At 36.9% G+C, this 16,530-nt stretch overlaps 1 protein-coding gene across 2 annotated transcripts in view; it reads right to left on the minus strand.

Moving 5' to 3' along the window:
- The window catches only part of zgc:153738 (uncharacterized protein LOC558115 homolog), a 289,186-nt gene extending 275,896 nt beyond the window's left edge, over positions 1–13,290 (minus strand). For both annotated transcript variants that reach the window (XM_028803884.2, XM_051928820.1), the window contains exons 1-2: positions 12,966–13,290; positions 11,930–12,715 (exon numbers count right to left, since the gene is read on the minus strand). In XM_028803884.2, coding sequence (XP_028659717.1) covers positions 11,930–11,940 — 11 coding nt within the window. In that variant the 5' untranslated portion in view covers positions 11,941–12,715; positions 12,966–13,290. The remainder of the gene's footprint in view (positions 1–11,929; positions 12,716–12,965) is intronic.
- Positions 13,291–16,530: the final 3,240 nt, after the last annotated feature.

Below are 16,530 nucleotides of genomic sequence, written 5' to 3' on the forward strand. Positions count from 1 at the left end.
TTTATTTAAAAAAAAAAAAAAAAAACTTCTTACATTTTAGTTTTGCTCCTAATAGACTACACAATAATAGGACTATCATGTCAATCACCTCTAAACCTTCAATCCAATTCTGAATATTAAAAAATAGTAAATCTAGACAGGCTTCCCCCCAAGGTTAGTGCTTTAAAATATTGAGTTAAAAAAACGTCGCTGATTACGTCAAAAATCTCCTACTCTTGTGCTCCACTATTTGCAAGGTTAGCCCAGTTCCCAGTTAATATTAAAGTCCGCCAAGACTATAATATCCATCCATCCATTATCCAACCCGGATAATATATCCTAACTACATGGTCACGGGGGTCTGCTCGAGCCAATCCCAGCCAACACAGGGCACAAGGCAGGAAACAAACCCCGGGCAGGGCACCAGCCCACCACAGGGCACACGCGCACACACACACACACACACACCCCAAGCATACACTAGGGACAATTTAGAATTGCCAATGCACCTAACCTGCATGTCTTTGGACTGTGGGAGGAAACCGGAGTACCCGGAGGAAACCCACGCAGACACAGGGAGAACATGCAAACTCCACGCAGGGAAGACCTGGGAAGCGAACCCAGGTCTCCTAACTGTAAGGCAGCAGCGCTACCCACTGCGCCACCGTGCCACCCAAGACTGTAATATGCCCCTGTAAATTTCAATTCTTAATACTACTAAAAAAATATGTGCATTGAAATGACTAGCTGCATTGGGCGGTCCAGAACATAATCCTAAAATAAGACCTCTATCCTTAATGCTTTCTAGACAAAGGCAGGTGTCCTCACCAAAATGGGGCTCATCATCCAATCAAAGAGGACTTGTGTTTAAATTCTGTTTGACATAGACAGCAACCACTCCTGCTTTCTGTTCTGTCCATCTTTCCTAAAAAAACATGTGTCCCTCTAGATTATACACATCCCCATCTTTGTTATTTAGCCAGGTTTCTGTTATTGCTATAATATCACAATTATGCTCAGCTACACAAAACTTCAACTCACTTGTTTTATTTTTAATATTTCTAGCATTAAGACAAATTATTTTTAATGTGTTACTCTATTTTGCTTTTGTACATAATATTGCATTTTTTAATGTTTGTTCCTCTTTGTACAATTCTAAATCTGGCCAGTTGTAAACTCCCTACCAAACTCATTACCTAGTTTAAACAATCCTCGACTAGCCTACTCTTAGAGCTCCCCAACACATTGGTGCCCCTCCAGTTCAAATGTAACCTGTCACAGCAGAAAAGGTCCCATCTGTTCCAAAAGGATTCTCAGTGCCCTATAAACTCATATCCTTCTACTCTACACCCAGGATTGAGAAATGCAGAAAGTCTAATTTCCTCAGTCTTACATGGACTGGTGGGTGGCACAAGAACTTCAGAGAAGACTGACTTCCTTGTCAGCTCTCCTCTTCAGAATAGCACCTAACTCTTTAAATTTAGGCTGCAGAACCAAAAACTCTTCTTTACGTCATTTGTTCCAAAATGGACAGTACCAACAGTATCCACTTCCGCTCTGGCCAAGAACCTATCAATCTTTCCAGGGAGAGGTTTTTAAGAACAAACTCTCACACCTCAGAACACTAAACTCTCCACACTTCCTCTTCCACTCACAAGGATGATGTCAGTACATTTCAGTCTCCAATCTCTATGTCTCAGTTAAGCCAAGATGACTTATGGATAAACTCAGTGTGAAAGGGTTCTTTTTAAACAATAGCATTGAAACAACCATCTGAAGAAAGGCCAAACTGAAATTAAACATCATCCTAAACTTAATTACATGTGTAATTTAGAGTAAATAAAGAAGTGAACAAAAGTTTTGCTCAGATTAGATGTCTTCTACTTTTAAATTATCTTCCATTGCCATCCATTCTATTTTAAGGGCCATGCATCAGAATCACCTCACTTTGCCAATGTCATCAGGAAGTTTTTATACATTCCAGCAACCACTATACCGTCAGAGTGATTGTTCAATGCCAGTGGGCACAATGTCTCCCCTCACAAGTCACACATTAAACTGGACAAAGTAAACAGGTTTACATTTTTACATTTAAATTTATAATAATGGAAACTTAACACATAAAGGTGATTAGGCCTAAAAACCTGAAATAAAGCACTTTTTCGTTTTGAAGAGATATGATACTCATTGGCATTTTTAAATAGTTCATGTAGGTGTTTAGATACCGCTAAAAATTTATACATTGTAATACCCTCAAGTAAACATACAAACTAAACTAAACATAAATGCTGTTCATGTAAGTTATTTGTGGTTTGTTTATGACTATGTGTAGCATCTGAAGTTAAAACAGATGTGAGAGTGAGTTTTTATTTTTCAAATGACAATTTAAGTTCTATTACAATATAAAATTATTTCAATGCATATTAGTGTTAAATACATTTTTAAACAATAACTTGATAATAGTGAAAATCAGTTTTATTCAGTGAATAGCTAGAACTTTATATGTCCCCAGGGGGAAATGTGACTTTTTAGAGAAGCTCGTTAAACAAATGAGAGAGTGAGGTACTGATGCTACATGTTGTCGCATTCATCACATGACAAACCACCACAGGATCCCAAATTAGGACCTGGGTACAGCCATGCAACACCTCAGCACCATAGGTAAAAAAAATAAATATATACACACACTTTGGTCTGAATGACAATAATGCAAGAAAATTCAGAATAAAGGAAAGTAGTGAGGCATTATGCAGACATATTTGTGTTGGTATAAAGGAGCCCCAGTAGCGTTTCTTGACACACCTCTGCTGAATAATTTCTTGGCTAAAAAGTACTCAGTGTTAGTGTGTCACAGAGAGTATGTGCAGTATTGTTCATAATTGTACTCAGTTTTGTCTCAATTCTCTCTTTTGCTACTACCTCCAAGGAGTCAAAGGGTGTCCTATAACGGACCGTGCCCTTTTATTTAGCTTTTTGATTCAGTGGACCTCTCTTGAAGTGACATTACCAGCCCAGCACAAAAATGCACAATGGCCGTCACAGAATTATAGAATATGTGAAGATGGTCACATTCAATATTAAAGGAACACAATCTCCTAAGGAAAAAGAGCCTGCTCTTCCCTTTCTTATCCAGTTCCTGTGTTCCAAGACCAATCTAACCTGTCAATGTATAATCATTTTTATAATCAATAATAAATAATAATGTATGTAATCATGATGTTGAATTTTGATATCAGTCAATCCCTATTTACAATTTTATCAAGTTTACAAGGAAGCTCTGATGGCTATCATAGTGTATTTACACCAGTTCCAAATCCTATATATAAACTAGCCATTTTGTTATTTAGAGAATTGCAGACGAATGCAGCTTGATACCAAATAGTGTATTTTCTAAGCAGTATTTATGGAACCTTCATATTATGATCTATGATATTTTACAAAAGCAAAGTGAACAAAAATAAGGTTCTGATAGGCTCATATTCTTTCTTGTCAAAATTAATTACCTCCTACTTAAGAAAAAAAAAAGTTACTATCAGATTTTGCTATGCAGTACCAATCCAAGATACATGAGAAAGTTGATGAACACCATGGATGTCTACAAGCCTTTTCTAACTAAACATGAAAAATGACCTCAAATAGTTTGACTCCTTTTCACCTAAACCTAAGTTCTTGCAAAACTGTCCCATTTTTCTCTGTGACCAGCCCATATAGTATTAGATAACAGCCTGGCCTTGAATCCTACAGCTCAATTCACTTTCAATTCATTCTTAATAAATACCCTTCCATTTCTAAGCCTAGGATGATGAGCCCTGTAATGAGGGAATATATTTTGTTATCACATTGATATGCTTACAAGTGATTTAAATGTTCAGCATTCAAAAGTCTAATTGAGGGAAGAGAAATGCATGGCAACATTTGAATTTCACTAGATGTAGTTGTATAGAGGCTAAGACAGAGTTTGAAGTTAAGTCAATCATACACAACACTAAAACAATTTTTGCTTTTAATTGGACTTCTGCCTTAAGAAAAGAGTCCGTTTCTGGATTGACATCAAATATAGAAATTACAAAACTGGGTATGCCAAATTGTATAATTAATGGAATGTGGCAAGCATATACAGTATGCATGTTATATATGGGATTTTTAAATTTTTTCTGTCTTTTAAATACTTTCTCACCATTATTTTCATTACACTTTTCTGTGTGTTCTAGGTATTTAAGCTGTTATTTACTAATGAGTACACTAGTTTGGAAGAAAATTAGATAATGTAGCTGCATTCCTTCACTATATTGTGTTGCTTGCCAGGATATCTATGCCACTCATTGTTATATCATTAATTGCAATACGGTATTTTAAAATTTCTATAAAATATAAATCTTAAATTACTATGGGTTTTCTGAATACAGAATAAAGAAAAATAGACCAGGTAATTAATCAATAAGATCAGTTAATGGTAAAATGGCTTAAGAACATGGAGCTTGTTGAAATAAATAGCTGCAGCCATAGAAGTTCACAAGATTAATGATGAGAACTTCTGACTTAACTTGCCTGTTCTCAAACAAAAAAAAATACATATATGAAATATTGTAATGAATACTGAATGAATGCGTACATAATCTGCACAGGTTAATAACCACTGCTCTTCTCAGTTTTCTTTTTTACCTAGATTTCTGTGCTGGTGTCCTGTGTTAATTCCACCTGGTAAAAGTGTACTGCAGATGCCTGTAATCTTGGATAGAATGAGAATGAGGCTATGTTAACAGTTAGGTAAGAAACAGCATACCGTTACAGTTAAAATGAGATACCCAAAATTGTGTGTACATTCTGCAATAAGGCAATTGAATGGTGAAAAACAGGTGAAATAAACTCATAAGATTATACTTGTTTAACTGGATTACATTGCATTACATGTTATACAAAAGCCAAAGTTTTTATATACAGTATGTGCATGTGTAGACAGAAATGTCCAATGTGAGTTGCTAAATGTCAGACTATGTTAGCGTTGACTGTTTTCTTCTTAGTGCTCCAGTTGTACAGTATATATGGTCTAACAATAGTTTTGATGTGAAACTGTCCTCCTACACCACCTAAAACATTATGCATGTTATATTCCAAGGATAATTAGTCCCAAGTAGCAGATTCCTGAATCTGTCTTATCTCAAGGGCATCTACAGTCTGTCTATGTTTACATATATTCTTCAGACATTTTGGAACTTTATAACTGTGGCCTCCATTAATCCAGAACTTTTACCAAATAATTGCAAGGGAATTTTTATGCATGCATAACAAAACATAAATACATGGCAGTTTATGAAAATCAGCAATGCTAAACAATTAACTAGAGTAGTTAACTGCTGGGTCTGTTGTGAACATTCACGATTAACTAAAATTTATAAATTTGTTTAGATGAAGACTAATTTAAAGGGCTTTCTAACGAGATACTTTTTTTTAAAAAAGCTATTGTATTTAAATGATACAGCATACTGTAGTTGATAGCAGCATTAGTAGTGCAGTGATTACTGCTGCTGCTTCACAAATCTAGTACCTGGGCATTGTCCATCCATCCATCCATTGTCAAACCCGCTGAATCCGAACACAGGGTCACGGGGGTCTGCTGGAGCCAATCCCAGCCAACACAGGGCACAAGGCAGGGAACCAATCCTGGGCAGGGTGCCAACCCACCGCAGGCATTGTCCATAAGCAATTCCCATAATCTCCAAGGTTATATGAGTTTTTCTCTCACATTGCCTAAGATGTGCAGGTTAGGATAACTGGTGAATCTGAATTGGCCCCCAAGTGAGTTCAAGTGATTGGGTGTGTGAGAGTGGTCTCTATAATGGACTGTCACCAAGCCAGTTTCCTGCCTTATTGCTGGGACAAGCTCTGGCTCTCCATGATCCTGAACCAGATTTAGTCTGAGAACTGACTGAAACAAGTTCAGCAACAATGCCTCAGCTAATGAACACTATTTCTGCAAACAAACTCAGTGACCATTTCTGCAGGTTTCATTTTAGTTGCTAGTGGATCATCTAAATTACACACATTATTATATATTTATATATGTGTGTGTGTGTGTACTGCTCAAAAAATTAAAGGTACACTTTTTATTCAGAGTATAGCATTGAGTCAATGAAACTTCTGGGATATTGATCTGGTCAGTTAAGTAGCAGAGGGGGTTGTTAATCAGTTTCAGCTGCTTTGGTGTTAATGAAATTAACAGGTGCACTAGAGGGGCAACAATGAGACAACCACCACAACAGGAATGGTTTAACAGGTGGAAGCCATCTTTTCTGACTGTTTTTCCATTAGTTTTGCATTTGGCTACAGTCAGTGTCACTACTGGTAGCATGAGGGGATACCTGGACCCTACAGACATTGCACAGGTAGTCCAGCTTCTTAATGATGGCACATCAATATGTGCCATTGCCAGAAGGTTTGCCGTGTCTTCCAGCACAGTGTCAAGGGCATGGAGGAGATTCCAGGAGACAGGCAGTTACAGTAGGAGAGCTGGACAGGGCCGTAGAAGGTTCTTAAGCCAGCAGCAGAACCGTTATCTGCTCCTCTGGGGAAGGAGGAACAGGATGAACACTGCCAGAGCCCTACAAAATGACCTTCAGCAGGCCACTGGTGTGAATGTCTCTGACCAAACAATCAGAAACAGACTGCATGAGGGTGGTCCGAGGGCCCTACGTCCTCTAGTGTGCCCTGTGCTCACTGCCCAGCACTGTGAAACTTGAATGGCATTTGCCATAGAATACCAGAATTGGCATTGTGCTTTTCACAGATAGGAGCAGGTTCACCCTGACCATGTGACAGACGTGAAAGGGTCTAGAGAAGCTGTGGAGAATGTTATGCTGCCTGTAACATCATTCAGCACAAGTGGTTTGGTGGTGGGTCAGTGATGGTCTGGGGAGGCATATCCACAGAGAGACACACAGGCTAGAAATGGCACCTTGACTGCCATTAGGTATCAGGGTGAAATCCTTGGACACATTGTCAGATCCTATGCTGGTGCAGTGGGTCCTGCGTTCCTCCTGGTGCACGACAATGCCCGACCTCATGTGGCAAGAGGATGCAGGCAGTTCCTGGAGGATGAAGGAATTGATACCATTGACTGGCCCCAACGCTTACCTGACCTAAATCCAATAGAACACCTCTGGGACATTATGTTTCAGTCCATCCGACAGCACCCGGTTGCACCACAGACTGTCCAGGAGATCAGTAATCCCCTAGTCCAGATCTGGGAGGAGATCCCCCAGGTTACCATCCATCATCTTATTAGAAGCATGCCCCGACTTTGTCAGATTGAGTTGCTGCAATGCAATTTCAGTAAAATGGACTAGCCTGCTGCAACATTTTTTCACTTTGATTTTCTACCAATGTAAAAAAATCTAACATCAGTTTGCCTAGGAAACATCCTAGGCTTAAGATGGTTTCAAGGGAGAAAAAAATACAAATTTAACTTCTCATGAAAAACAGATCCAGTGTCCAGAGTTTGAATTTCATGCCTGGCCGTTACATGTGTAGACTTTGCACATTCTAACAATGTCTACTTGGGTTTCCTCCATCATCACTAAAGATAAGCATAATTATGATAATTGGCAGTTCTACACTGGTCCATAGTTTTTGCACGAGTTGGTCATCCTGTGCAGGGCTGGTTCCGGACATGCTCCCTTTGTTGTCAGAATGGTCTCTGGCTCCTGTGACCCTGAATTAGACTGAAATGTTGTATTATGTGCAAAATACCTTGCTGGTTGTTTATCATTCTAATATTACATTTGTCATGTTGATGTTAGGGTAGCTACATTCATGTTTGAAGGTTATTCCTAAAATATGTAAGTTATTTTGATTCCACATAATCACCTTCTCTTAAAACAAAGTGTAAAGTAAATCATGAGCAACTTCTGCAAAAATGCAGTTGACTGGAGTTTGTTCTTCTCTGCTCTAGTCTAATCTGGGTACATCTAAGTTATGTTAATGTACTTAGTTAAAGACTCAGGTTATATTCTTTAATGGACTTATGTTAAGAACTGCTCTGTATAACTGTGTTTAACCTACTCTGTATTCATGAATGTATCAGTTTAATTTTTAAAGCGTTGGAGCTGGAAATGTGCAAGCACTACACGCCTGTATTCAGTGAAGAGTTGCATAATTTGAGAGTTATAAATTTTAATACTGTACCTTATGCATTTTTAGATATTTGAGCAAATTATTTTAAAAAAGCAGATATTATAATGTGCGTTTTCTGGTTTTACTTAAATTCTAAAGTCATCTCCAATATCTTGCTTCTATCAGAGCTCCTCGCATTATTTGCTGCTTTGTTTTAAGTTTTAGGAAGTTAGTATAAAAATTGTAAAGTCCACAAACTTCTTTGCTCAAAAAAATAAAATTCACAGCTAAGAGAAAAAAGCCTATTAATTCTCTTATTTAAATTAAATGTGTCAGTATCCCCTCTTCTCCTTAACGATGGGGAATTTTTCTTCTGCTGACTGGTACAAATTAAAGGATAGCAGATCATTCAGTACCAGTTTTTCTACATGCAATCATTAGAAAGGAGGAACAGGTTGACATTTTATTCCAAAGCTCATAAACCATAGCAACCTCTCAAAAAATAGAACACCACACAACATCACCTTGATTAAATGCAGGAAATTTTCATTGGATTTACAGATTGTTAAAACTGGCCATAATAGGAGTCTCCCATGACCAATCTCATTCACCACCACTCCCCTCCACCACCCATATTCTAAACATGCAGGGCATGACTGCAGTAAACAGTTACATGTACCTTTTCCAAACAAACATTTTTGCTCTTTCCATCTGTTGTCTTTTCCCTTTGCTCATTTGTATTTAAACAGGATTCACTGATCCACACTGTAGCCTTCCAAAGTTCAGTTACTGCCTTTTCAACAAGTGCACTTTGACAATCAGCATACTGAAATACCTCCAAATTCAGTATCACTTCAAAAGAGTGAATAACCAAATTTAGTTGCTTTGTCTTCTAGTATTAACATTTTTAGAATGCATTTAATGTAAAATTGTTTACTATTATACAAGTTCCAACTTTTGGAATATCCAACATTATGTTCTGGGGAGATGTGTATGAATCATATATACACACATATATTATATATATATATATATATATATATATACATATACACTGTACATACACACACACACACACACACACAGTGGAACCACTGGTCATGACCGTAATTCATTCCAAAACTCTGCTTCGGGTCACGACCAAATCGAGTTGCAACCAATCCCCCCCCAGGAGTGTATGTAAATACAATTAATCCATTCCAGACCGTATGAGCTGAATTTGTTGTGAATTTTCCCATTGGGATTAATAAAGTATCTAATTTTTTTTTTTTTTTTTTTAAAAAAGATGTTTAAGCACAAAAATAATTATACCACAGAATGCACAGTGTAATAGTAAACTAAATGTTTACTTCTTCTGTAATGTTTACTTCCCATGCTGGGGCTCTCTCTCTCTCTCGCTGCACAGGAAGAGACTGAACATGTGCGGAAATCATCAGCGCATACGAACCGGAAGGGAAACTGGCTTGTTCGTCACCCGAGTGTGTGGTCGTGAACAGATATAAAAGTTTGGCAAATTTTTTGGTCGCAACCTGATTTGTACGTGGTCCGAGACATTCGTGACCCAAGATTCCACTGTATAATATTTGTGATATATCACACACATACAGTATACATATATACATACATACATGCATGCATGCATACATATACAGGGGGTCCTCGGGTTACAACGTCTCGACATACGTTGAGTTTACAATGCTCACTCCCATAAAAACTTAAATTGAGACGCGAGAAGGAATAAAAGATTTTTTTACACACTCATTTTTCTGTTACTACAGTACAGTACATTTATGTCCTTTTCCTGTGGCTTAGTTGTGTCTTTATGTTCTAGATTATGATTTTATAAATGTGTTAGGGTGTGTTTCAACTTACACCAAAATCCGGGTTTCATCACTGTTGTAGGAACTGAACTGTGTTGTAACCCGAGGACCCCCTGTATATACACACAAAAATTTTATTATAAATAAATAAATAATATAGATACACATACACACACACAGTATATACACACACATTGAACAAATACTGTGAAAAACTAAACCGAGAACAGACCAAGATGTACAATTTAAACTACAGTACAGCCAAATAGTGTTCTATATTAAATGACCAAAAACAAGTTTAAATTTAGAGTATTGGATCAAAAGTAATAGAATTGTATTGAACAAAATGGGTTAAACAAGTAAAAAAAAAAAAAAGCCAAGCATCCTACATAACTCATTGAACCATTCAGTTAAACATCCACAAGTGCATGTGGACATCTTTGCCTTTAGCACTAATTGTATAGCAAATGTGTAGATTTTCAAATAAGCTTTTCTACAAATCTAGTTAAGACAACTTTAACCACAATCATTAGCCACAAAGATATATTTCTAAATTCAAAATCTGCAAAACTAACACAAACCACGTTTTGACTTCATAATTTAAATTGAGTTTATTCCACAAGACAGATAAAGGAGCTAATCACTCCAGAAATAGTCTCTAAACACACCAGCTGAGGTTGCCATATCTCATGAAGATGCCAGCTAAGCAGCTTCTGCAGAAGGTGTACCAGCTGTAGTTCATGAAGTAGAGATCCAGAACACGTAATAAGAATTACACACTGCACTGCTGGATTATGAATATCAGGGAAAACTTACAATGTTATTTAGGAAAGGTGATGTTCAGCTTATTCCCATTGCCAATTGATGTAGAAAATAGATTTTTTTAAATGAAAAAAAAAAAAGCTATTTAAAAACAAGAAGTTTGAATTCCAAAAGATTTATGCATTTTACCATGTACAGATTAACGTGTTCATAATTCCAATTTACAGGATGAAAAATTATAAACACACTAGTGTCATTACAAAATACAATGCAATTTCAGAAGATTCTTTTCAAGTTACTTTAATGTATCATGAAATATTTAATTCCAGAACATTAAGATCAGTAATTATTCTTAGCACTGGTCAGTTTAAAGACTTTCAGAATTCAATAACTGCACATTTGTCTTGTTAAATATTCCTCACATTGTCAGTTCAGGAATACCCAGCAGTATTTAATTTTCTTTAACAGCCTTCTACTGAATTTTAAAAGTTTGAAAAAGTCTGAAGTATAAAAGAGGAATAAGTTATAATGGCCATCATGTGCTATTAAACTACTAAAGTATTTTCTAATGTTTTATTAAAATTATCCAACACATCTCAATGCTTCTCTGATTGAACCTGGATTAAAAATGTAATTCCCTAAAAAAAAATCCCATTACTTTGCACACTCACCTATTTCCACCTTTGACATCTCAGAGTCCCAAGCGGCAACAATTTCCAATTTCCTTTCCATTTAGTTATTACAACACCACTGTGCATAGTATTAACAATTTCTCCTAAAACCTGCACTATCACTGCACCCTGCATATTTAAGTTGCCTTTAAAAAGAATAAATAAAAAGTTAAAGGCGTCAAGATTGGAAATCCGCACACAAATTTCATCATTGTAGTTTTAGAATGTGAAACTTTAGTTCTACCTTCATAAAGGGAGATTTTCAACAAACATTTCATATTAGTCACATGGGCAATCTAATCTAAACCCTGACCGGCACCACCTGTAAAATTTACCTGCTAATGTAATTAAGTGTTGCCCTAAAACTCAACAAATTACAGGCAACACTAGATTTGATCCTTGTAATACATCTTTGGCAGTTCTCAAATTATAGTTTGTAAAGTATATTTATAAACTACAAATTCTCAAGATTCCTTCATAGCTGCTCATGCCCACTACCCAGTTAAACCTTACACAACCAAATCGAGAGAAGTCACGTTTACATAAAAAGTGAACGATTATTAAAACAACTTTGATTATATTACGAACCTCCGAGCCATCCTTAAATGTTGTCCGATTAAAGCTGAAAGAAGAAACAAAATCTTTTCACGAAGCACGTTAAATCACTTCTTAAGGAGGAAAAAATGCACAAGCTGCAGGAGATGCACGCTGGTGTCTTTGTTTACTATCTCCATAACAACTGATCGACAGCGCACGCTTATTTCCAGTCTGGCGAAGAGACGAAAAAGAAAAAAATAGATGGGGGGCGGAGACGTTAGTCTCGTTCCACTTTCCGCTCTCTGAGAGGAATTAAACTCTTAAAGACAACACTAATATTTGAACGGACGTCCTTAAAACCGCCCCCAACAGAAAGGTCCGATTAGCGGAAAGGTTTTAAATTATGGTGTTAAGTTTCAACGAGTTAGTAAAACACCGTAAGTTCTATGCAAGCATAAAAAAAATATATCGGGAGGTGATGCAGTGTAAACTTTATTTAAACATTGCAAATTACCCCAGAAAGTAGTGTAATAAAAGTTCCTTTTCATAAGAGTTGAAAGTTTACATTATCATAATGCACAATTTCATTATGTCACGGTTTTATTTGGAGCTGGTGTACTTTGTAACAGCTTTGGTTCCCTCTGACACTGCGTGCTTAGCAAGCTCCCCGGGAAGGAGTAGGCGGACGGCCGTTTGCACTTCACGGCTGGTAATCGTGGAGCGCTTATTGTACTGTGCCAACCGAGAAGCCTCTGTAGCAATTCGTTCAAACACATCGTTAACGAACGAATTCATGATGCTCATTGCTTTGCTGGAGATTCCAGTGTCCGGGTGTACCTAGAAGTGCAAGAATAAACAGATAATCAATTTTCATTTTGCAGGTGTAAAAGGACAAGCCACGTGCAGGTTTCAAATGTTCGCAATTTTTTGACATTTCAAATTGCCCCTCGCTTGCAGTCAGGCAGACACGCAGAATGTGGTAGTGAAACATGATGCATTAAGTGAGCTTGGGCAAGTTATTGTTCATGCACTAGTCTAAATTGGAACTCAAAAACGTAATTAAAATTATAGTATCGCTCAAAAATACCTGTTTGAGAACTTTATATATGTATACAGCATATGTCTCCCTTCGTTTCGCCTTCCTTTTCGATGTTTTCTTGTCAGATTGAGGCTTGGCTTTCTTTTTTGCTACCTCGTTACTCATTTTTTTTTATTTAAATTGGAATAAGTAAAAAAAATATATATATATATTTTATTTATTATTATTATTATTATTATTATTTTTTGCTAGCACGGATTCGCGAAACAACGCCCATCCAAAAGATAAGACGTGGGACACACTGTACACACTGTGTTGCTTATCTTTTATATCAAGTGTAAGTGGCGCTGATTAGAGTAAATCGTTTGCCAAGTGTGCTTTATTAAGTATTTTAAATTGACCGTTAGCAAATAGAGGACTGTAGCTAATCCAGTAAATTGCAAATAATTCAATAATGCTTAGCGCCAGCTTGTGGTGATTATAGAAATTGTGTGGGTGTGAGTGAGAAAAAGAGAGAGAGAGAGGGCGGGGGAGCGAAAAAACTCCTTTATCGCTCAGAGGGGGATGTTGGGAATCAACACAGTATTTAAGTTAAAAAATGCAGAGGAACGGGTTTCTGTAAGTTTTACAAGTTTTGATACAAGCCACGTTGCGCGTACTCGTTTTAGAGAGCTAAACAGCGGTTCTATCCCGTACGGACGACTTATATGTACACATTCACACACTGTCTGGCCCAATGTTAGTTTGGTTTAGTTATTTATTGATTGATTTAAAATCGGCAAAACAAACTGACATTGGGCCACTGTAGACCCAGTGTGGTCAAACCTATTAGCCCAATGTGGGTAGTCAACAATAGGAGAAGGGTCCGGCTGCAGGTCGCAGACTTGGCCTTCCACGCCCCCGGTCTTCCACGCCTCCAGCCTTCCACAGTCCGCCCCACAATCGCGTATAGTCCGTAGAAAGAGAAGAAGAGCTGCTGTACAGTTTTTCCAATTCGAAAAAGAAAAGGAGCTGAAAACGATTTCTGACACGGAACAATGGCACAAAAGAACCAGGTATGGACTCACAGAATAAAAAGCTCAGTATATTTAAAGAAACTTTAGATCCATTAAACAAAACTAATGAGATGTACGATTATATACTGTATAGCGAATCCAAGTGTTCTCTGTTTACTGACATATCCTATTTTTAAGCATATCGTTATAATTTTTTACCTCTTGTATTATTTCTTTTTAATATTTGCCGTATTATTTCATCTATAGTAACTTTTTCACTTATTTATGAGATGTTATGTAGAGTATCTGCAATGTTAGTGTACAATATGAAAGGTATTTATGTTTATCGTCGTCATTAACGTATGTTAAATATCTTATCTTAACTTAGTTAAGTTAGCTATTTATAAAAGCACGTTAGCGCTTTCTGCCAAATTAGTATTACATATTATTTTTGTCTTGATTTCCACAGTCACATTTCTCCATAAAGGCAGAGAATATAAAAACAACTTTGATAACATTGATTAAATATCCAAATAAATCCAAGTGCCCTCTTTGTAAAAAGCACAGAGACTACAGCATCCTGCTACGTCACCTTCAGAGTCATGAAGGCCACATTGTCAAGTATGCAGGTAGTGTATATACAGGGTATGCTAAGAGTGTGTGCTTGCAAACAATACTGACGTTTAGATTTCTGAACTGGAACTTTTTTAAATACAGGTTAAAAAGCTGAGCATTTTCCGTTGTTTGGCAGGTTTTACTATTTACAGATGTAACACAGGGTGTGTCCCAAGTGGCCAATTCTGTTGTTGTTTTTGTTTAAAAGTCATTGTCAACAGTTTATTGTATGTCAGTATTTAATATTTTTCTTTGATTAAATTTTTTTACCCCTTGTATTAGGGCCTCCCTAGTGTGTGCTTGGTGTGTTGGTGTGTGCTTGGTGTGTGTGCGCCCTGCGATGGGCTGGCGCCCTGCCTGGGTTTTGTTTCTTGCCTTGCGCCCTCTGTTGGCTGGGATTGGCTCCAGCAGACCCCCGTGATACTGTAGTTAGGATATAGTGGGTTGGATGAAGGATGGATGGATGGATGTATTAGGGCCTTCCAAGTCAGATGAATAGCCATGGCTGTGGAATTTCCATGTTGATGGTATGACCATTTCATATTGTAACTATCATTTTTAGTATGTCTGTATTTAATGTTGTGTCCAGGTTTCCAAAGGACCATTTTGTGGTGTCTCTGTATTTCATCCTCGAGGCCCCCTTCAGTTTTAATGAGTTGTGTCTCAACTTTAGTCCTCTCTTCTTTCATTGTAGTATTTGTAGAGGGAGGATTATATCTGGTTGCTGGTTCCCATTTTTGTCACCTTCTACAATTTGTGTTGGATATTTGTGTTATGTTTAACTTATTTTATTATATTTGTTTTTTTTTTATTTCAACATACTGTCCATAGTGGTTTTGAAGTTCCAGAAACGCCTACCTTTCAAAATCCAGATCATTTAAATGTATGTTTATAATGGTTTGCATAAATATTTTTGTAACATTAAACTCCTTTTAAGAACATGACTCTGCTCAGTCCTCTTTAGAATGACATGCTGGCTTTGTGGAAGAGCTGGTGTAGAATGTTACTTGAGAACTCCATCACCAAGGGGTAAATGAAATTTAAATTTCCTTTAATAACTCTAATTTAGTTCTGCGGCAATATGGCAAATATACTTAGCCATATTGTAAATCAAAGACAAATAGTCCAAATGTTTGCTATTATAAACTTAGTGCTTCTTTTTGAAATCACTGAAGTAACTGCTCACATCAGACTGAGCGAGCAAACGCCCTTCTAAATGAAGGCCAAGAACCAAACAAAAAATTAGAAGGTACAGAAACAATGAACAGCCAGGACAGGGTCATTTTTTTGTGCTTATTCTTTTGGTTCTTTTTTAACATTTCCTTAGGTAAATATTGTTTTCTATGTTTTTAGGTTTAGACTTTATTGAGCCATTAATGAGAAGACAGAGTAAAGACTTGGCACTACATCTGAAATGAACAAATGTCTTGCTATTCTGTTCCATAGCACTGCATTCTGCAGATTTCAGATTTTTTCTTTCAGAAGAAACGTCAGCGTCCCTTCTCCAACATCCAGCACAGGGCACTGAAGAGCAGGTACAGACACATCATTTTATAAACTTCCATAAGAAAGATAAATTACATTTTGTTGATGCTGGCTTACAATGCCTGTGGTATGGTGAATAAAATGTATAAAAAGACTTAATGCTTGTCTCAGATGCCAACTGTTAATCGTTAAGCAGTAGGAGTCAAAGCCCAAAAGACTAAAAGCCTGTTTTATATCTTCTGACAAACTGTAGTACTAGTACAACTCTTAAAGGCCTTAAAACATTTGAAATGCATTGTGTGCTGTATTAATAATAGTGTATTGTAAGAAACGTTGAAGACTTGTAGAATCTGTGATCGAAAGCAGTAATGTTAATAATGTATAATAAATTTACTGTACATTATTTTTTTTACTTTCCTTGCATTCCTTGTAAATGTGGAGGAAAAGGCTATGAGCTTTATGATGACCATTTAAAGAATTTTCTTTCTTTCTTTTTTAATATAATGTATTACAGCAGC

Source organism: Erpetoichthys calabaricus, chromosome 6 (genome assembly GCF_900747795.2).
Source record: "Erpetoichthys calabaricus chromosome 6, fErpCal1.3, whole genome shotgun sequence".
In the NCBI taxonomy this organism is placed as follows: domain Eukaryota; kingdom Metazoa; phylum Chordata; class Cladistia; order Polypteriformes; family Polypteridae; genus Erpetoichthys; species Erpetoichthys calabaricus.